At 37.6% G+C, this 22044-nt stretch overlaps 1 protein-coding gene across 4 annotated transcripts in view; it reads left to right on the top strand.

The window, feature by feature from the left end:
- Positions 1–22044, top strand: part of JMJD1C (jumonji domain containing 1C) — a 346802-nt gene that overhangs the window by 38360 nt on the left and 286398 nt on the right. Inside the window, exon 1 of one of the 4 annotated variants that reach the window (XM_014833340.3) lies at positions 20044–21003. The exons of 1 other annotated variant lie outside the window; for it this stretch is intronic. In XM_014833340.3, the coding sequence (XP_014688826.1) occupies positions 20827–21003 (177 nt within the window). In that variant the 5' untranslated portion in view covers positions 20044–20826. Of the gene's footprint in view, positions 1–20043; positions 21004–22044 lie in introns of those variants that run through there. 2 more of the 4 variants (XM_070488619.1, XM_070488633.1) reach the window with 2 other exon arrangements.

Below are 22044 nucleotides of genomic sequence, written 5' to 3'. Positions count from 1 at the left end.
GATTAAAATTTTCAATCGTAATGCCTAAAGGGCAAATTTAAAATGAGTTGTGGTTTTAAAAATAATGTATTAAGGAAGAATTACATCCTTTTGGTTTCTGCAGAGAATTAAGTAAGTGTAAAATGGACACCAGCTGCAATCTTATTTGCAGGTATTATCAAGATTCAAAAATGTATTGTGGGCAGGTAATCCATTTTTTTGCGAAGTTTTCAAGGAAATAGCCAAAAGAAAAAAAAAGGAGTGGGAGGGGGAAACCTGGTTGTATTATAACCCCTGTTTGTTAGAACTAAAAGAACTTGTCTCACAATCTAGAGCAACTGGGGGTGATTTTGCCTGTTAGGGGTTGTTTGACAATGTCTGAAGACACTTTTGGTTGTCACAAGGTGGGTAGGGATACTAAAGGGGTGAGAGGGAAGGTGTTATTTCATTTAGTGGGTATAGGTCAGGGCTGCTGCTAAACATCCTGCAACGCACAGGACAGCTCTTTCTCTCCCAAACAAAGAATCGTCTGTCTCAAAATGTCAGTAGTGCCAAAGCTGAGCCCTTGATCTGGACTTATTGCAACAGCTTACCTGGGAGCTAATGTTACGCTATGTTTTGTGATGAGTATTTTGTAGAAATGACTGGATTGTTTTAATATTTCATGCTTTATCTGTGACTGAAAATAGTGTTTTATCCTCTTTAAATTGTATTAATTTTTATGGGGGAATTAAACTAGTAAATTTCTTAGATAATTACTTCATTGTCTTCATGATGAATAATAAGAAACAGTCTAGTTGACTCATATTAAAGATCATTTTGATTGATTTATAGTTCTTTTACATTAGATGTTATGGTTATTCCAATGTGACATGAGTTCCTTTATGAGGATAATTATTTAGACTGGAGGTGTTGAAATTTTAGAAAATGATCATAGTTGGATTAGATCAACTGTATATGGTAATTGGGAATTTTTAAATTTTAAAGTTTTTAAAAATAGGAGGCATTTCACTGATTTTAAAGAATAAACAAATGGGCCATTACCTTTCTTGGAAATACCTAATACTTAGTGAGTTCTTCCTTTATGCAACTCTGTTTTAAGCGTGGAACATGTACTCACTCATTTGATCCTCACAGCAGTTTCTTTATGTAGGAACTATTATTATTCCCATTTTACAGGTGAGGAAACTAAGGCATGGAGAGAGCAAGTTACTTGCCCAGGGTCATACAGCTAGTCACTGGTGGAACTGGGATTAGGATTCAGAGAGTTTAGTCTGAGTTTGCTCTCTTAACCACTGTTAAATTATACTGACTGTCAATCAAGAATGTTAAAATATTTTCTGATTAATTACATCTCTCTACACTAGATCAATATATAGCCAAAAATAAGTTGAAAGGCATATAATTTTAAAATGTGCTTGTGACATTGGAATGTACTGTATACATAATGTAAGTTTGCATGTCTAGATGAGGATGTGAAAGAATGGAAATTTGGCATTTTTCCCCATCTTCTTGCAGCTTCTGGTGTACAGTCTTTAATCCAAAGGAAACCTATGATTCTCTTGCTGGCTTGGGTTTCTCTTCTCCACATACTTCCTTCCTGCTTATTTGTCTCTTCCTCCTCCCATGCGTTTTATTACTTTGTTTTTTGGGTTTTATTTGTCCTCTGATTTTTACCTTCTTTCTATCCCTAAAATGATCTATTCTGAATAAACTAGAGATTAATTTATTTCTAAAAGAAATGTTTCCATTACTAACTGAAGTCATGAAAAAGGTCCAAAAATACACTGGGTGGCAGGAGAAGACATTGAAAATATACAGTTAATAAATCATATATGGATGATCTGTAATTGACTGTGGTTTATTTCGGAAATGTCTTTTGTTAAATGAAGCTTCTAAATGAACTTTCAAAGCCACAGAATTAAGAAAGTCTATTTGTTCAGTTTGAGTACTGCTCATATTTTTTAAAGGAAAAAAGCAAAAAAAACTAAACAAACAAAAACCAAATAGTTCAGCTTATTTTTTCCCAGTGTTTTTTTGTTGTTGTTTGTTTGTGTTTTTGAGGACGATTAGCCCTGAGCTAACATCTGCTGCCAATACTCCTCTTTTTGCTGAAGAAGACTGGCTCTGAGCTAACATCCGTGAACATCTTCCTCTCTTTTATATGTGGGATGCCTGCCACAGCATGGCTTGATAAGTGGTGCATAGGTCTGCACTGGGCATGCGAACCGGTGAACTCTGGGCCGCCGAACCAGAATGTGCAACTTAACCACCGCTCCACCAGGCTGACCCCTAGTTCAGCTTATTTTTAAAAGGAAATAAGTGTCTACTGTTTTAAAACATAAATATTTTATCCAGTAGATTTGTTAGTTGTAATAAATATGAGTTTGGACATTTTCTAGCCACATAATTTCCAAGCAGAAGTTTCTCAAATCTAAATTTAAAATTAAGATATTTTAATATTTTTAAAATTGTATAATACAAATTATCTAAAATAAGATTAAAAACTATTCCATTCTACAACTGTTTGTCAAGTTTTAGTCTAGAAGAAAGCTTCATGTTATTTTTTATTATACCTATAATCAAGGAAATTCTATCTGGTTCCTGAAGAAAAACACTTATAGTTTATTACTCAATTAGTATGAGTAGAATTTAGTAAAACATTTGAGGATTTAGTATACAACAGTGTTTAAAATAATTTTGTAATGTGTCAGCATATGAATGGCATTTATTAAATTTACTAATATGAGCCTTAGTCCTTCTGATGAGTCTACAGTGTGGTTATATTAAGCATAATTTATCTAACATACAAATATGAATTATGGGCTGGAGAGGGGATATGATGAAAATGCTTACCAGTTCCCTGCCAGAAAATTCATATACTGTGACATAGAATGATAGTCAGGAAAGGAGTTTCATTAAACTCACAAAAAAGGAACCTTTTTTTTTTAATTCAAGTAGCTAGAGTCCTGGGCTTTCTCATTTGTTATCCATCTAGTTTTTGTTGAGTGATGTGTCAGGAATGTAGCAAAAAAATATTTGTGCCAGAAGTGCATTCTATCAGAAATGGTGCCTCTATCAATAGGCATTCACACTAGCTATGATGAATAATAATTATTATTATATAATAACATTTAAAAATTGTCAATTACACACACTGAGGGATATCTTTACAACTTTCAGTGCTACCAGTCTAGGGTGCCAGGCCTTGGAGTGGTCCTGGCTTGTAAAACTACATTTTAGGCTGTTTCTGAACAATTCTTTACTACCTCCTTTCAATGTATTTTGGAAGCCCCCTCAGGGTCTTAAATTTTTTCGAAAGATGGGCTCTGTCTGTTATTTGTTTCGTAATTAAATATGAATCCTTCGCAACCGGACCAGGACCTTTTATATTGGCAGTGGAACAATTCTGTCTGATTGGACCATCTCTGATATAAAACTAAATATTATACTTTAAAGCATACTATTTTTAAGATGATTTTTTAAATTGTCAAAGTAACAGGTACTTATTCTTTCATAATACTATTCTACAGTCCTGTATTTGGAAAACCCAGAAAAGTAGGAAGAAGTAGAAAACACAGAATCTATGATAATCCTCCTAACCAAAGGAAGCTACTGATACTATTTAGTCTTCTCAAAAATCTCTTTCCTCTTTTTGGTTACTAGGATTCTCATTGTCTTAATCCTCCAAAGTAGGAATCTGGAGCTCATCTTTGATTAGTTACGTATAGTAAATCCTGGTAGTTCTCTGTCTACTGTGGCTCTTGAATTGGTCCAGCCCCTAAACTCCTGACTTATTCCTTTTCACAGTCCTTGTCTTAGATATTAAAATAGTCTTCTGTACCTGGTCTTTCTGTTTCTATTGTCTTTTCCTTTTCTGTTCTTCACTTTATTAGTAGATTTGTTTCTGTAAAAACCAAGTCTGATCGTATCACTTGGCTTAAAAATATTCTGTGTCTCTGAATGCTTTAAAGAGAAAGTGTCGGCAATGTATTATAGCATATATAGTGTGGTAGGGGCTGGCTGCGTGGCTGAGTGGTTAAGTTTGTGCTCTCTGCTTCAGTTGCCTGGGGTTTGCTGGTTCAGATCCTAGGCACAGACCTACACACCACTCATCAAACCAAGCTGTGGCGGCATACCACATGGAAGAACTAGAATGATTTACAGCTAGGTTACACAACTATGTACTGGGACTTTGGAGAGAAAAAAACAAAGGGGGAAGATTGGCAACAGATGTTAGCTCAGTGCCCATCTTCCTCATCAAAAAGCAAAAAAAAAAAAAAAAATCCATAATGTGCTAGAAGCATACAAAACATTTTATAGTAACCTCTTGTGTAGCAGCCCCTCACTAGGCACTTTATATGTAACTTATACCACACAACTTGATTATCCTCTAAACACTACACATATTTCCAAACGCCAATGTGTATTTTATGCTCTTTTTTCTCCTATGAAATAATTTTTCTTTATACCTTACTTATCACAAAAATGCTTCTTAACTTTTAAAACATAACTTAAAAGTCATGTCATCTTCCCTGGGAAGCATTCTTAAAACAGTTCCAGTACAATTACTTACTTTGGTGTTCCAGGGGGAACTAATTATACTGCTTTATAGCACTTGCCGTGTTATATTTTACTTAGTTGTATACATCGTGTACATTTCTGCTTTCCTGGTTAGTTAAGGGAGGTATAGATACCCTGTGGTTTGGAATCACATGATGGTTTTAACTGTCAGAAAGTAGTTCTAGGGAACCAAATTTTGTTTCTCATCTATGACTTTCTCTATTGCTTGAGAGATTTTATTGTATTGCTTCGTACAATTCTTCTACCTATACGATACCTATAATGTTCTCGATGATCCTCTATATACATCCATGCTCTATCCCAAAGATACACAAAAGATTTTGAAGCAGTTTTTAAGGACATGAGGAAGAATGTTGTTTTTTGGGGAGAAAAAAAAGTCTAGGAATCCCCCTCTCTCCCCACCAAAAAAAATTGTTTCTTGGTGCTACCTTCACTGCTGTCTCTGTTCAAAATTGTCAGTTACTGAAAGAGGCCCTATTTTTGTTAAAATTACTCAGTTCATCTTTTCAGTGTTAAAAGTTCTCAGTACTTCACATTAGCATTCAGGAATCTGTCCAAAGAATTCTGATTATCATTATATTTATTTCCATAGAATTCAGTCAAGATAACACAACTTAGAAGTTAGTGAGAAAGACAGAAAGAAATTGATATTAATAAATAAGTATCATAGCTTTGAAAGGTGCTTGATCACCAGTTTTCATTATTCTAAGAATTTGTAAATGGAAAGAATCAAGAATGTTTATGGTGTTTCCTTTATAAGTTGCATTTCAAGATGACTAAATAGTTGATTAGGGGAAGTCCTTTTTGAATAATTCCAGATAATAAATGCAGATGGAATGATAGAATTAGCATATCACCTTTGGGTAACCCCTAAGTAAATAATAGAGAATGATCATTGGGTGAATCAGGCTGGCATCAACTGAACACTTCAGTAACCAATCCAAACATCACTTTAAGTAGGACAACCAGACATTCTGTGTCCTGATGTGATGGATTAGGAAATACACATATCCCCTATGTAGTATTCTTGCCAAAAGACTGAAAATGAATCATGTCTCTAGATCTTACTACAGTTTATAGGAAATATGAAGAATGGAGTAATAAGTTAACACCATGAGAAAACAGTCAGCTAAATTTAGGATGTGAGAAATTCTGCAAGACAAATGACTTGTTGTTACAGATTAAAGGAAATTTAAATAGATATTTCAATCAGATACAATGTGTCTTCTTGTTTAGTTCCTTGTTTAGACAAATCAACAGTAGAAATTTCATTTTTGAGATGTTTAGAATTTGAACATGAACTATGTATTGGATGATATTGAGGAATTGTTGCTAATTTTGTCAGATGTGATAATGGCATTGTAGTGTCAATTTAAAGAAAAGTCTTTGATAGTGATACATTCTTTCCTACTTATAAGTGAAATCATATGATGTCTGGAATTTGCTCTAAAATAATCCACCACCTCTCCGAAAAAGAAAAGTTGTAGGGTAGGAAAAATGAGGTATTGCTAAGTTGCATGGGCATTCATTCTTCTATCTCCTTACTTATGTAAGTATTTGAAAATTTTCAGAACAAAATGTTGAAAAAATTAAAACCTAAAAAATGTGTAGCATAAAGTTTGCTAGCACACTTCCTAGAAAGAAAACTGGCTCAGTAACATAATTCATAGAGTCTATATGATGAAAACAAAATACCTACTAGGGAAAAGCATGACTTTTCCTAATATTAAGACCAAAAAGAAGTTTTCTTTGATAGTGTTCTTGAGGACACCATGTAATACAGTGTGAAAAGCATTTTAAACCACATCCTTCCAATAAATAGAATCTATTTTTTGTAACATTCCTGAAAATGACCAGTGGAATCCCACCTACGATTAATTCCAGTGAAACCAGCTTTATGGCAAGTCAGTATGATACATTCTAGGAACCTCACTGTCTGCTGTGTAGGGTTCCCCTGTAGAATTTATTAGAGGTCTCATTCCCATCTTTTTTTTCGTTTGTTTTGCTTGAGGAAGATTAGCCCTGAGCTTACATCTGTGCCAGTCTTCTTCCACGTTATATGTGGGTTGCTGCCACAGCATGGCTGACCAGTGGTGTAGGTCTGTGCCTGTGATCTGAACTCGTGAACCTAGGCCACTGAAGCAGAACTTGACCACTATGCCATGGGGCTGGACTCTTGTCCCATCTTTTAAAAGCTTAGATAAACATAAAAACTTCCTATCCATTTACCCCTCTTCCCCTCCATTTGTGTTATGACTTCTTCCCAACTAACCCTCTATTGCAAATTAGTAAATGTAATCAATAAAATAGAAATTTCCTTATAGCTATTCCTGTTGGCCAAGAAAATTTTACTGAATTTCGTTTTCTGTGATTCATCTCAAAAACAAGTATTTTTTAAAATGTAAAAGTATTGTATTAAAATAGGCATTTAAAATACCATTAACATCTATTTCTTTAGAGATTTTGATACTAACTCCCCAAGGAATCTAAGCTTTAGAGTAACTAGATGGACTGTGTAAAGTATCCTGCAGACGGTTCTTGATAAGTGTTGTTTTGTGTGGTGCTTTTCCTAGGTATTGGGCAGCAGTGAATTTGAGGTTATATATCCTGGCAACTATCTGAAATACAGGTCTTCTGTGCTATTGATTAAATCTGAACCATTATTCAGTGAAGCTGTGTTAAGGTTCACATTCTTTTGTGAAAATCGGAATGCCTAACACGAACAGGGCATTTCCTCTAATTTCAGATGAGCCAAGGGAGTACCCATGGGTAAAGCCAAGTTTTCCAGAAAATAAGTTTAATTACCGGATTAGTTTTCTATTGCTGCTTAACAACAGCAACTTTAAACAACACAGATTTATTATCTCACAGTTTCCATGGATCAGGAGTCTGGGCACAGTTTAAGCTGAATCCTCTGCTCAGAGTCTCACTAGGCTGCAAATCAAAATGTTGGCCAGAGCTGAGGTGTCATTGAGGTTCTAGGTCTTCTTCCAAGCTCACGTGGTTGTTGGCTGAATTCATTTCCTTCCAGCTGTAGAACTCAGGTCAGATTGCTTTTTCAAGGCTGGCAGGAAAGTCTCTGACCTCTAGGCCCTCTGACTTCTAGGCCCTCTTTTAAAGGGCTCACCTTATGACTTAGGCCCACCCAGGAAAATCTCCCTTTCGAGTAATTTAATGTCAACCAGTTAGGGTAGCTAATTAATTACATTTGCAAATCTTTTCACCTTTGCCATTTAAAATAACGTAATCATGGGAGTGATATCCCATCACCTTTGCCATATTCCATTGGTCAGAAACAAGTTGCAAGACCCACCCAAACTCAAGGAGGGAGGGTTATAGGGCATGGATCATTGGAGATCATTTTGGAATTCTGCCTATCAATATTACACTATCACCTATATAAAAAAATTTAAGTGGCTTATTTTGTTTGTTATTATGTGGACAATATTAATGGAACTTGAAGTAGAAGAGAAAAAAATAGTCACACATAATTCTCCCAGCCAATGAATCAAAATATTTTCCTTCAGCTGTGTGCATACATAATTTTTCTAAAGTACCTATAGGGTAGAAATACAATTTTCTGTTGCTTTTCAATTAGCAAAGACATCCGTCTTCTTACTTACATAATCTTTATATTTTCCATTTTTAAGGAATGAAATTGCTTTGGGTGAGTGTAGTATATATATTATTGGTTGTCTTACTCAGGTTAATTGAGGTATAATTCACCAACAGTAAACATCATTGTTCTCTGTGTATGGTTCTGTGAGGTTTTTTTTTGCTAGGAAAGATTCGCCTTTAGCCAGGATCCACTGCCTATCTGCCAATCTGGCTTATTTTGTATGTGAGCTGCCGCCACTGACAGATGAGTGATATAGGTCCATGCCTGGGAACCAAACCTGGGACGCCAAAGTGGAGTACGCTGAGCTTAACCGGGGCTGGCCTGGTTCTGTGAGTTTTGATAAGCACATATATTTGTGTAACCACCATCACAATCAAGATATAGATTATTATCTTGTGCCCCTTGATAGACAAGTCCTCCCCTACACACCATAGTTTAACAGTCACTGGTCTATTTTCTGTCCCTATAGTTTTGCTTTTTCTAGAATGTCATGTAAATGGAATCATATACTTCATAGCCTTTTGGATTTGGTTGCTTTCACTTAGTATAATGCATTCGACGTTGTGCAGTAAAGGAATAGCATTCCTGTGACATAAGAAATACATATTTCTTCTTTGTCCCTGGTTCCTGGTACAGAGCTCCTAAGACCCTTTTAATATTCTGAAAGGAGCCTCTTTGTTATTCATAACAAGCCTTTTGCAACCATACCTGAGTTAATGCTAAGGACGTGACTCTTGTTGGGCCCCTAGATAGCTTCAGGATGGGGGCTGGTTGCTAAAGAAGCCAATTGTGTGATTAGAGGGTTGTGACTTTCAGCCTCAGCCCTGGACCTCCAAGGAGGGGAGAGGGGTTAGAGATTGAGCTTGGTGAACAATGGCCAATGATTTAATCAAGCATGCCTACGTAATAGAACCTACATAAAAACCCTTTAACAATGGGATTCAAAGAGCTTCAGAGTTGGTAGATGCATCCACTTGCTAGGAGGGTGGCACACACCAACTCTATGGAGACAGAAGCTCCTGTGCTCAGGACCCATCTTGACCTTGCCTTATGTGCCCCTTATTCTGGCTGTTCATTTGTGTCCTTTATAATAAACTAATAATAGTAAGTGTTCTCTGGATTTTTGTGAGCCCTTCTAGCAAATTATTGAACCTGAAAGGGGGTGGGATTGTGAGAAGCCCCCTGACCCTGTAACCAAATCCAGCAGAAGTATGGGTAAATCTCTGGACCTGTTAGTTGCAACTGGCATCTGAAGTGAGGGCAGTCTTGTGGGATGGAACCCAAAAGCCTGAGGAGTCTGCCACTGCCTGAGTAGTTAGGGTCAGAATTGAAATGAATTGTAGGGCACCCAATTGGTGTCTGGAGAGTTGGAGAATAAGTTGGTGTGAGGAAAAAAAACCTTGCACATCTAGTGTCAAGTGTTGTTTTGAGTAAATTAGCTCAGTTGCCCAAGGAATGGGCAACTCAGTTGCCTAAGGTTTGGCCCTTGCCCGGCTCCTGGGAGGTAACCACTAAGCCCTTGGGATATCCTGCCTGAGGAGAGTGTCTTTGTTTACTTGGGACACTTTGGCCACCCCAGGTTACCTGTGTTGACAGTGTGGTGGAGGCCTTGGGCCATGTGGTATCAGCTTGACCTATGGAGAATCTGGAGACTAAGGTCGGCCATGCAAATGGTCAGTCATACCTACCTTTCAGGACACCAAGCCTCAGGTGAGTTTCCTGGGTTGTCAGTATTCCGTACATGTTGTCACACATTCTTTCTGGGAGAAATAGGAGCTGTCTGTACAACTCCAAGAGGACAAGTGGAAGCTTAGTGTCTCTTAGACCCTGCTCTATGCCCCTCTTCTTTTACTGATTTTAATCTCTTCTTTTACTGATTTTAATCTATATCCTGTTGTTATAATAAACTATAACCATGAGTAAAATGGCTCTTGAATTTTGGGAGTCCTAGTGAATCACTGAAACTGATTGTGGCCTTGGGGATCCTGGAACTGCGGGGGTTCATCCATATTGTTGCATGTACCAATCAGTACTCGGTTGTTTTTTATTGTTGAGTAGCATTCCAAAGTTTGTTCATTCTGCACTTGAGCCGGTTGTTTCCAGCAGTTACAGATAAAACGGCTATAAACATTTGAGTATAGGTTTTTGTGTGAACATAGGTTTTTATTTCACTTGGGTAAATACTTAAAAGTGGGATTGCTGGGTTATATGAAACGTGTATGTTTAACTTTATTAGAAACTACCAAACTGTTTTGCAGAGTGCCTGTAATCATTTTGTACTCCTCTCAGCTACCACTAGGAGAGTTCTAATTGCTCTTCATCTTCCTCAATATTTGGTATTGCCAGTTTTCTTTTTCTTTTAATTTTAGCCATCCTGATAAGTGTATAGTAGCATCTCATTCTAGTTTTACTTTCCATTTTCCTAATACCTAATGATGTTGATTGACTTTTCATGTGCTTATTTGTCATTCATAGCTTATGTGATGTTCAAATCTTTTGCCCATTAAAGAAAACTTTTTTTTATTATTGAGTTTTGAGAGTTCTTTAAATATTCTGGATGCCAATCCTTTATCACATATGTATTTTGCAAATATTTTCTCCCAGTCTATGACCTTTAGAGAGAGGTTTTTAATTTCAATAGTGTTTAATTTTTAATTTTATGAGTTTTGTAGATTTTAAGAAACTTTTGCCTAACTCAGTGTCATGGAAATTTTCTATATTGTCTTCTAAAAGTTTTTAGTTTTATATTTTACATTTAGGTCTATGATCCATTTTGAATTAATTTTAGTATATGGTGTGAGATATGGGTCTAGGTTCATTGTTTTTGGCAAATTGGTGTCTAATTCTTCTAGCACCATTTGTTGAAGAGACTATGCTTTCTCCATTGAATTGCATTTTTACCTTTGTCAGAGATCAATTGACCAAATATGTGTGGGTCTGTTTCTGGACTCTCCATTTTGTTCGGTTCATCTGATTACTCTTTTGCTAATGTCATGCTGAGTTGATTAATTTAGCTTTATAATATAGTCCTGAGGTAAGATAGTCTTCCAACTTTTTCTCTTCAAAATTATTTTGGCTGTTCCAGCTTCTGTGCTTTACCTTGCTGATATTAGAATCAACTCATCAATATTAACATAAAAAAATTTCCTGGCATTTTGATTGAGATTACTTTGAATTTGTAGATCAATTTGGGGAGAACTAAGTCTTCTAATACATGTGCATGATATGTCTCTCCACTTATTTAGGTCTTCTTTCATACATCAATACTTTGTAGTTTCAGCATAGAGATCTTGTGTATGTTTTATTGCACTTATACGCATTTTTATGTTTTTTGATGCTTTTATAAGTGGTACTGTTTTTAAATTTGCATTTCCAATTTTTTGATTCTAGTATATAGAGATATAATTGATGTTTGCATATTGATCTTGTATCCTGCAACTTTGCTAAACTCACTCATTAGTTCTAGGAGCTTCTTTGAAGATTCTTTGTGATTTTCTGCGTAGATAGCATGCCATTTGCAAGTAGAGGCAGCTTTATTTCTTCCTTTTCAATCTGTATGCCTTTTATTTCTTTTTTCTTATCTTATTGCGCTTCCTAGGATTTTGAGTATGTTATTATTGAATGGGAGTGGTGACAGCTGATGTCCTTTCTTCGTTCTGAATATTTGGGGGAAAATAGTCTTTTACTATTTAATATGATGTTAGCAGTAAGTTTTTAGTGGATGCACTTTATCAGATTGAACAGTGCTCTTCTCTTCCTGATGTGTTGAGAATTTTATCATGAATGGGGGTTGGATTTTCTCAAATGCTTATTTTTTGCATTCATTGATGTCATCATATTTTTCTTCTTGTCTTCTTGTCTGTTGATATGGTGAATTACGCTGACTGATCTTTAAATATTGAATCAACTTGCATTCCTGGGATAAACCCCTAATGGTTGTGGTGTATTATACTTTTTATGAGTTACTGAATTTGATTTGCTAATATTTTGTTGAGGATTTTTGCACTATAAGGGATAACCATCTGTAGTTTTCTTTTAATTTCTTTGTCTGATTTTGGTATCAGAATACTGCTGGTGTCGTGAAATGAGTTGGAAACTGTTCTCTCCTGTTTGTGTAGATCTTTTTCCCACTTTTTTTTCCTTTTTACTGTCAGCTTTGGCAATTTCTGTATTGACACATGTTCAAGATTATTGATTTTTTTTCCTCAGCTATGTCAAATATGTTGATGAGATTATCAAAGGCTTTTAAACATTTTTATTATTGCCTTTCTCATTTTTAGCATTTCAGTTTGACGCTCAACGTTTCTGTTCAATTCTTGTAGTTTCTGTCTCTGATATTTGCCATCTGATCAAGCATATTGTTTACCTGTCCCATTTGAGCCTTCATCATTATTTATAATTATTTTAAATTCCTTGGCTGATAGTTCCAACATTTGAGCTATCTAAGTTGGCTTCTCTTGATTGTTTTGTCTCCTCTTTGCTCTTGAGATTTTGTGTGGTTTATGATTTGTAAGAGAGTGTACCACATTATTGGAATGAATGGTACAGATGGAAGAACTTAACTAGATGTTTTTATACAACTTATAGAAAAAGTAGTGGTAACCTCTACATACATGTAGTGCCTTGGTGACTGGGGAAGTCACCCTCATAGTTAGGCTTATAATTTTTGATTGAATGCCAGCCATCATTTGCAGGATAGTAGAGATTGAAGTATATAATATTTTTGCCAAGAAATAGGCCTGACTTTTGTTCCACTAAGCTGTTAGTATGGGGGGTTGAATCAGTCTTGCCTGGAGTTGTTTAGGGTTTATGTTTTTTTGTTGCTTTCGTTACCTTCAGTGCATCATCTACTTTAAATACTTCTATCACCATCTCATGCTTAAGGTGGAGGTTAATTTGCTAGAAAGTTTTAACTCAATGTTTTTACTCACCTATATCTGTAGGCCTTACTTGCACATCTGTACTTCAGAGAGGCTCTCTTAGTACTCTTTTGTTCCTTCTCTATTAGTAGAGTGCTGTTACTTATTACCGTAAGCTGGCTTACCTTGTGGTGGTGGGCATGGGGCCTTGGGAACTGGCTAGCTTTATGGTGGTGGGCATGAGGGCTGATCTTTTGTCCTAGACCATTGTTAGTCTTAGGCAGGCATTGTTTCCCTCTCAGTAATCCTGCTTTTCTCCCAGTAGCAGTGGACCTCTATTGTTTGTGGCCAGGATGATTTCCTGTTCCTCCCTCAGGGGTAGATATTATCATCAAATTTTGAAGGCATTATATAAATTTGCATTTTAAAACTACTAGAAGAATATACAGAAGAATACTTACATATTTTCTAAGCATGACTGAAGGTTGAAACATAAAGATATTAGCATATTTGTATAACAATTTAAAATTGTGAATATCAAAAACATTGCATATGGGGGAAGAAGCATCCATGTAAATTTGGATATAAAAGCAAATGAAACAGTTGATTTTAAGATAGTTTTTGTAGTTAGAATTGTTGAAAAAGGATTTTTAGGTGTTATAAACAAAGAAAAATATAAAGGCATGCAAGGTACATGTTTCAGATATAGTATCTCAAAAATTCCTCCATTTGAAGTTAGTTCTGATAGATTATTTTAATATGATTGTTTTAAGAGCAAATTTGAAGAGCAGAAGAAAGAAGCAATTCTATATGGTGTTTAAAAATTGTTGTTTAATTGGGAAGTCCTTTGGTCTGTATTATTAGTATGTATGTATTGATGATTGACGTGTATATCTTCTGTGAGACCTTTGAGATACAACCTTTCTGGCTAACAACATTTGTTTTCCGAAGGAAGATTACTTTTATCAATCCTTTAACGTTTTTCAGGTTTGAACCCATCACGTGACACGTAAGTATACTTTGCTATTTGCAGAATTATTCAGAAGCCTTAGGAGCAAATTTTTAGGAGCTTTAAAGATTATGTCAGCCTCTACATTTTATATATGATTTCTAGAGAAGCAAAGTGGTTTGCCCAAAGTATATTGTAGTTAGTGGTAGAAATAACCTAGACTTTCTTGACTCCTGCTCTTTATTATACTACATTATGTGACTGCTAATTTCTAGGTTGCTGCATTTGGAATATACGTCTTAAAATATCCATCTGTAAATGGCTCTATGGAATGGGAATTGACCAGTTTTAACTCAAGGGTTTGCATATTTTGTGAAAAGTAAAGTTGGATAGTTTTCTGAGTAGTTCTCTTGGCCATTTCATCTTAGATAATTTCATAGTGTGCCCTAGAGTAGCAGAATGTTTTGGGATGTTGATTTGAATTTCAAATTTGTAGGTAGTCTTTTTTTGAGGTCTGGTTTTCATATGTGTCAATTGTGATTTTTAAAGGAAAAATCTAGGGGCCTCTAAATACTGAGCTGCTGTGAACGTGGGCCATGGAATGGGAGCACTATTTTATACACTCTCTTTAATTGAATAAATAAATTATCTGTAGTAGGGAAACACATGTGGAGCCAGAAGACAATGCTTTTCCTTTATATAGAGTAATTTATTTTTATTACATATTTATGTTTTGTAATATGTTATAAATCTCATTATTTGTAATCATTTGGCTTTTTCTAGAATGTGCCAAAGAAAAGCATGACCAAAGATTCCCCATATTTCACTGCTAGGTCTTGTTTTGTTTTGGTTTTGTTTCTTTGAAGCCAGATGCTTCAAAATTTGAGAAATGTGCCTCAGAGCTCTGTGTTCTTGATCATAAATTTTCTTCGTTATGTAGAATCTAGCTGCATCTTTGGGGAAGAACATCGATGGAATATAGTTAGCCTTCTGAGATTTTGAATTAGTATTATTTTTTATTTTATATTTTACTTTGACTTTCCCTCATTTATAGCTTTAAATATAAGTACAGAAGCTCTTTTCCTTAATTAACTTTCATAGATATGAACAGAGCCATACTCTAAGACTGTTAGTTCTGCCACTACTAACATTCGGTAATAGCGAAAGCTTGTGAGCCTAACAGGAACATAACCCTTTAGGAACCTAACCTGTTCGTAAGTAAAGGAGCTAATCTGACAGTGGGAGATGCAAAATGCAAACTGCCATCCAGCATATTTTAATGGTGGTTAATGGTAGGAGCATTTATGAGAGAGGTGTTGAACAAACAAAAAGTGTGGGACACCCTGGGAAGACCCTTGCTGAATGCTCAATGGAGACTTTCCATTTCCTTGTTTCTTGTAGCTCCTCATTCAACAGATTAGGAAATTTCCAATGCTATGTGTATTCTTTCTAAATTTTTAAATTTTTTATCATTAAAAATCAGATTTAGAATCTTATTTTTAGTAGAAAATGTTGAAAAGAAATGGTAGGTTTCTGTACAGCCAGAATTTAAATTGGAAACTGGTAACAAATGTGGAGAGCATACAGTTAGAAGGCCCGGTAGAGATTGCTTCTTTTCTCCTTTCTTCCTCTCTTTCTACCCTCCCTTCTTTTTTCTCTCTCCTGCTCATTCCACATGGCATCAAGAAGACAGTCAAAAGTTACATTTGTATATTGGCTCCATCAAAGACATTGAGAATATTCTCTTTATAATATTAAGAATAGACTAGTGTTTTGGATATATACTCATTTTTGAGTTTGCATTAAATTGGTAGTTTGATAACGAAATGAATGTTTTTGTTGTGAATTGTAATTCTTTCTCTGTATCTGTTCTTTAGAAATTATCCCCAGGAAGAACCTTGCTTTTCTGGTGAAGGTTAAGTTTTATGAAGGCTTTACAATGTACCTCCATGATGAAATGAGATAATGTATGTAAGACATTATTTTGAAGGTGATGAATAACCCTGTAGGAAGAACATGAACTCTTACTTATGACTCTTGATGTAGGGATTCTAAGTTCCTCTTAGTTGGGTTGAATTTTGAAAAAGGTAGATTTTGCCATATTTGTTCATTAATTAATTCAATAACATTTGTTGAGTATCTACTCTACATAAGGCTTAGAAGTTGCTGAGAATATAGTTATGAACAAGAAACATTGTCCTTGCCCTTATGGAGCTTATATTCTATCAAGGGAGACAAATGTAAAGCAATCAATTACACCATAAATGATATAAATACAGTTGTGATAAGTACTAAGACAAATAGGGAATGTTTTGAAAATCCATAATCGGAGATTTGACCTAGTCTGGGAATCAGAGACAGCTTCCTTGAGGAAGTGATATTTGAGTTATTTTATCATTATCATAAATGTAACTCAGTAATTCAGTTTAAATAAGTGCTTAGGGAAAAAATTATTTAAGGTTTAATAATAAACATAGTAACGTAAATTTCTATTCTATTCTATTCTTGGTTTTCCACTTGCATAATTCATTTGAATGAAACTCTTGGCTTCCTTCATTTTAATACTGGCTTCCACAGTTCCTAGATGTACCCCTGTATATAGTCTAAGACTGATAACCCAATCCAGTTCTTACATTTGACAATTAATATAAGTCTCCAAGTTATAATAGATTTGAAATTTGTTTGTTAAAATGCACTAAACTTGGGGCTGGCCCCGTGGCCGAGTGATTAAGTTCTTGTGCTCGGCTGCAGGCGGCCCAGTGTTTCGTTGGTTCGAATCCTGGGCGCGGACATGGCACTGCTCATCAAACCACGCTGAGGCAGCGTCCCACATACCACAACTAGAAGGACCCACAGTGAAGAATATACAACTATGTACCGGAGGGGCTTTGGGGAGAAAAAGGAAAAAATAAAATCTAAAAAAATAAATAAATAAAATGCACTAATCTTTATACCATTGTATTGATACTTCCTTAAATACACAAACCAAGGCATTTCTATTGTCTATCTTTCCAGATAGACTGAGCTTCTCAAGGACAGAGGCCCTATCTTCAGAACTTTGCAGGATGTGAGACACATAGTAAGTGCCAAATAAACAAATCAGTTATGAATAATTTGTATTAATAAGGAGGTAGCAACTTAGTGACTGACCTTTGTGTTTCTTTTAAGTGACTTTTTAGCATGATGCAGGAGGCTTTGAAATCATAAGGCCTGGCCTGGTTTTGAATCCCAGTTCCTTAATATGTATTCTTAGGCAAGTAACCAAACTTCTCTAAACCTCATTCTCTTCGTTTTTAAAATAAAGTGAGATAACGTGTAAAGTACTTAGCATAGTGTCTGACACATAGTAAGTGTTCCATAAATGGTGGCTAATATTATTACAGGATACATGCACTAAAGTTTTTTAAATCTGTTTGCATTTTCTGTGTTTAAAATGGATACCTATAGTGACACAAAATACTGGTATGTATGAGAGCAGATAATTGGCCTTTCTATCATTACACCAAATCAAAAAGTGAAAAATTTATAACTAGTAGGCTGTTTGCTTATTGAAACTAAACATCACGAAATAATTATTGATAATCAAGTGGATAACTATGGCCCTCATCATTTCAGTGAATACATTTCCTTCCTTTATGAGTCAGGTTTTTAAAAATAAACCAAATAGTTTTTATGAATAAGTTTTTGTGGATTTTTAAAAAAAATGAAATAATCCCCCAATGTATCTTCTATATAGATTAAGGTATTTGATGTATGAGGTTTGCTTGATGTCAGTGTGTGGATATATTTAATGTTCACATTTACATGTGGCAATGGAAAGAGTAGAAGATCTAGTCTGTAGTTCTCGTTTTTCAGCGTCTGTAAGTAATCATTTTAAATCCTTCTGTGTCACCCTCTTTGCCTATATAGTGAAAAATACGCTAACTCTTCCTTACCTTGACTAATACTGGCGTTTTCTGAGCATCTTTATGAAAGTAAAGGATGTAAAGGAACTGATTGAACAAATATTCTCAAGTTTTAAATCTGACTTTAAAATTTATTTTAATTGCATGTTATTTAAAGCTATGATTTGCTGGCAAAAATAAAATAATATAAATACTCCCTGAAACAAAGCAAAAAATGCCAGTAAACAAACAAAATCCTTTTTTAAAATTTTTATTTTATTTTATTTTGAGGAAGATTAGCCCTGAGCTAACTACTGCCAGTCCTCCTCTTTTTTGCTGAGGAAGCCTGGCCCTGAGCTGACATCCGTGCCCATCTTCCTCTACTTTGTATGTGTGACGCCTACCACAGCATGGTGTGCCAAGCGGTGCCATGTCTGCACCTGGATCCGAACCGGTGAATTCGGGGTCGCCGAGAAGCGGTACGTGCGAACTTAACCACTGTGCCACCGGGCCAGCTCCCCAAAATCCTTTAAGTCCTTTTTATTCTACATTTTAAAAAATGCATTTCAAGTTTCTCCAAAAGGAAAATATTTACAAATTAGGGATTTTTTTTTCTTGTAAATAAATTGTAGGCACTGGCTGTAGTCAAGGGATTCATAGAATACTATTTGGAATATAATACTAAGAATATTAGATGTTTGATTCAAAATATTATGAGGATATATGGCCTTCTAAAAGACTTTGTTTCTGCCCTTAAAGTATTTTAATTGATTTTGGTGGATTCAGATGCTTTTCAGAGCATTAAGTGAAGAGCGTTCAGCATGTAGAGAGGGTTGCTAGGGGTCCATTAGAGGTGTTTGTTTACAAAATTGAAATCAGCTGGCAGTTTTATGCGAAACTAAAAATGTTAGTGAATGGGATTCATGTAATAGTGTCATTTGCATCTCTTTTCTTAAACTACTCCACTTATATTTTCTGACTTGCTTCTAGAATATCACTGAGATTAGGAAGCAGGCAAATTCCTGTGGTAACAGTAGTCTCAGGCCCAAGATCATAAAGCAGATCATTGATAATTTGGTATCTGAATGTTGATCTTCGTACTCTGCCTTTCTTCTTTTCATATATTAGCTTGTTTTCACCAGGTTATTTTACTGGCTCCTTAATTCAGGATGATGTGCTAAGTATTATACAGTGTGCTGAAAGAGTGGACCAGGAAATAAAATTGCACAAGTAAAATTAAATTTTTCTCACAACTTGCCAATATGCATTTCTGCACACTGTTTTCCGATTACAGTTCTATATTTGGTCTTTACTTTAGCAGAGTTAGACCATGATGATTAAAATGTGTCTTCCTTGTAATTTTGGTTTCTAACCTATTAGCGGTGGCCATGTTTTCCACTTGGAACAGCTCAGCTTGGGTGTTTTAAGAAAGTGGATAAAAGCTTTATGTTTATTTTAAACATTCTGATTACTTGTGTAAACTCCTTTAAAAAAGGTAACTTTTTTCTCTTTTTGGAGGAGAGGTTTAGGAAGATCTGTAAGAAATCGACATTTATAAGTTTTTATTGGGCCAGAGAGTTTTTGGAGTTGATTATTAATCACTAATGGCCCTGAAAAAAAAACCACAACTGGGATTTTTAAAACTACTTTTTAAAAACGCTATAAAGTATGTGTGCAGTCGAACTGTTCACTGACATGTATAGGGAGGTTTGATTTAGAAGAATTCAAGTGTTGGATCAAAGAAGGAGGAATTGTTCCAAGTTGGAGATCGGTATGTGGATGGGTTGCAAAGTCCTGTTGTGATTGGATGGGAAGTAAACATAATTTATTTTCCTGAACTGTGATTGGCTAAAATCCTTTTCTTGCCATGGTCTTTTCTAATAACTGAATTCGGAGCCTTTCCCTGTTTTTGTTATCTGACCAGTGAGTTTGAGGTATGTACTGGTACTAAAAGAACCCAAATTGGCGCAGAGACAGTTTGTGAATTTTAAGGACATTGACAAAAGCCCTCAACAGGGCGTTTGGCGTTCTTACAGCAAAGCAGTAACGAGGTGTAAATATCTCTGAATAGCTCAAACACGTAATTAGTATCACCGCAAATGGGAAGAATAAAAGCATGACAGTGTTCTGTTCATTTTTATTTAAAGTCGTGGACTGTTGTTCTGTAGTGACTGAGTTCTGTGAGCTTTTTCAGTTGAAAGTGTTGCTGTGCTTTGCTGCTGGGACTACAGCGCTATTAATTCAGGCAAAATTCGGGCTAACTCAGACGGCGGGTGCAGCGTGTTCTTAAAAATATCGCTGTGGAGATGCGGTGTTTAACCGGGAGTTTATTTTGTGACCCAGAGTGGAACTGGCACACTTCACTGTCGCCTCACTCCCACTTCTGAGGGAGCGACGAGTAGAGAGATGGACGTCAGACGCTCTTGTGTTCCTGAAGGAGAGCATACCCCCTCCTGCCGGCCTCTACTTTTTAGCCTGGCTCGTCCCGCAGCCGCTGCCGCAGCGTGGGGCACTACTTTCCGTCTGCGGTGGTTCCTCCGACCCTCTCCCGCGGCTCCCTCCCCCCGCCCGCGCCGGCGGAAGGAGACGCGCGGGCGCTCACTGCTATACCAGTGGATGGGAAGGCGGAGTAGTACTGGCCGCGGCGCGGTGGCGGCGGCCGGGGCTGTCTCTGGGGCTCCGACGACCGTGAGGGGATTTCTGTTAGGTTTTTTTGTGTGTGTGGGGCTGCAGCCAGAGGCTGCAGGTCGGGGCGTCCAGGAGGAGTGTTGCTGACTGCGAGAGACCGAGGTCGCTTTGCCCTTCTGGGCAGAGCGTCTGGTGCGCCCCGGGTTCGCGCTCGCTCGCGGGGCCGCCGCCGTCCCCCGGTCCGCTCTCCTCAGCATGGGCGGCCGGTAGGAGCGTGGTTTCGCTGGTCCCCTCGCAGGGGAGGAGGCAGCGGCCACCTCGGCAATGACGGCGATGGCGGTGGAGACGCGGCCGGAGCTGGTGGGCAAGCGGTTCCTGTGCGTGGCGGTCGGCGACGAGGTGCGGTCGGAGCGCTGGGCGAGCGGACGCTGCTGGCGGGGCTGGCGAGCGGGGGTCATTCGAGCTGTGTCACATAGGGACAGCCGCAATCCGGACCTGGCGGTAAGAGAGCGAGCGCCCCTCCGTCTCCCAGGCCGCGCTCCCAGTCTCTCGCAGCCGCCCCTTGGGGGGCTACCTCTGGCACCTTGCTCAGCCCGGCCAACTGGCGGTCACGCCCCTCTGCCGAGCTCACGTTGGGTTTGCCCACGTCCCCAGCGAGGGTCGCCCCTTCCCCCAGTAGCTTCCCCGGTGGCAGCGGTCAGCGAGCGGGACTCCCCGGCGCCCGCCCCGGCCCCTCAGCTGCTGTCTGGGAGGGGGTCAGTCGTGGCTTCCCCTGCGGCGCCTCGGCGCCCGCGGAGACCTGACCAAAAGGCGGGGCTGCGAGCCCGGCGCCGCGCGGACAGGTGGGGGGCAGGGGGCGGGCCACTCGTGCCAGGAGAGGGCCACTTTCACTAGCATCTCTTTTCTTGGAAACGCCTTAATAGTGCAGGGGTCGGAGACTGAAAAGTTCTCCCTAAGGTTGCTGAAGGGGAAGGAGACAAGGAGACAGACACCTCTCTGGTTTTCTAGTCAGTCCTGGGAGTCTTGTGTGTTGTGTTGGCCAAGGCCGTAGCAGCGACAGTGCCCCGATTCAGCCTCTTTCTGCAGTGGATGGACTTCTAACCGGAAACGATGAAAATAAAAAATTTCGGTTTGGAGGGCCTAAGAAATTAATCTCTCTCTCTTTCGCTTGTTTTTTCCATAGTGTTGTGCTTTTTTGTTAGAAGTAAATAGTGCTGTAAAATTATCTGTTCCTGGGTTTTATATGATTTTAAATGAAGCAAGAAATATTGTAAATTAAAATATTAAATGCCCTGCAGAACCTTTAAGTGCTCTTTTCTTTGCTTTCTTTTCCTTCCATGTGACATTGCCAATATTCTGTTTCAGCAGTGTAGGAATGTACAACAAATTGAGACAGGATATGCTCCGTGTTCCAAGCACATTTTCACTGGGGGACAGGTTGGAGGTAAGGGGCCGAGTAGAGGCAAGACATTGACTAGGCTTCACAAGGTTGATTTATGAATATCTAATCCATGAAATTTGTTGGTGGTGCCCTGGGGCATT

The sequence above is a fragment of the Equus asinus genome, chromosome 2 (genome assembly GCF_041296235.1).
Source record: "Equus asinus isolate D_3611 breed Donkey chromosome 2, EquAss-T2T_v2, whole genome shotgun sequence".
NCBI classification, from domain to species: Eukaryota; Metazoa; Chordata; class Mammalia; order Perissodactyla; family Equidae; genus Equus; species Equus asinus.
Note: the sequence above shows the minus strand (reverse complement) of the source record. Positions and strands in the feature narration are given on the sequence as shown.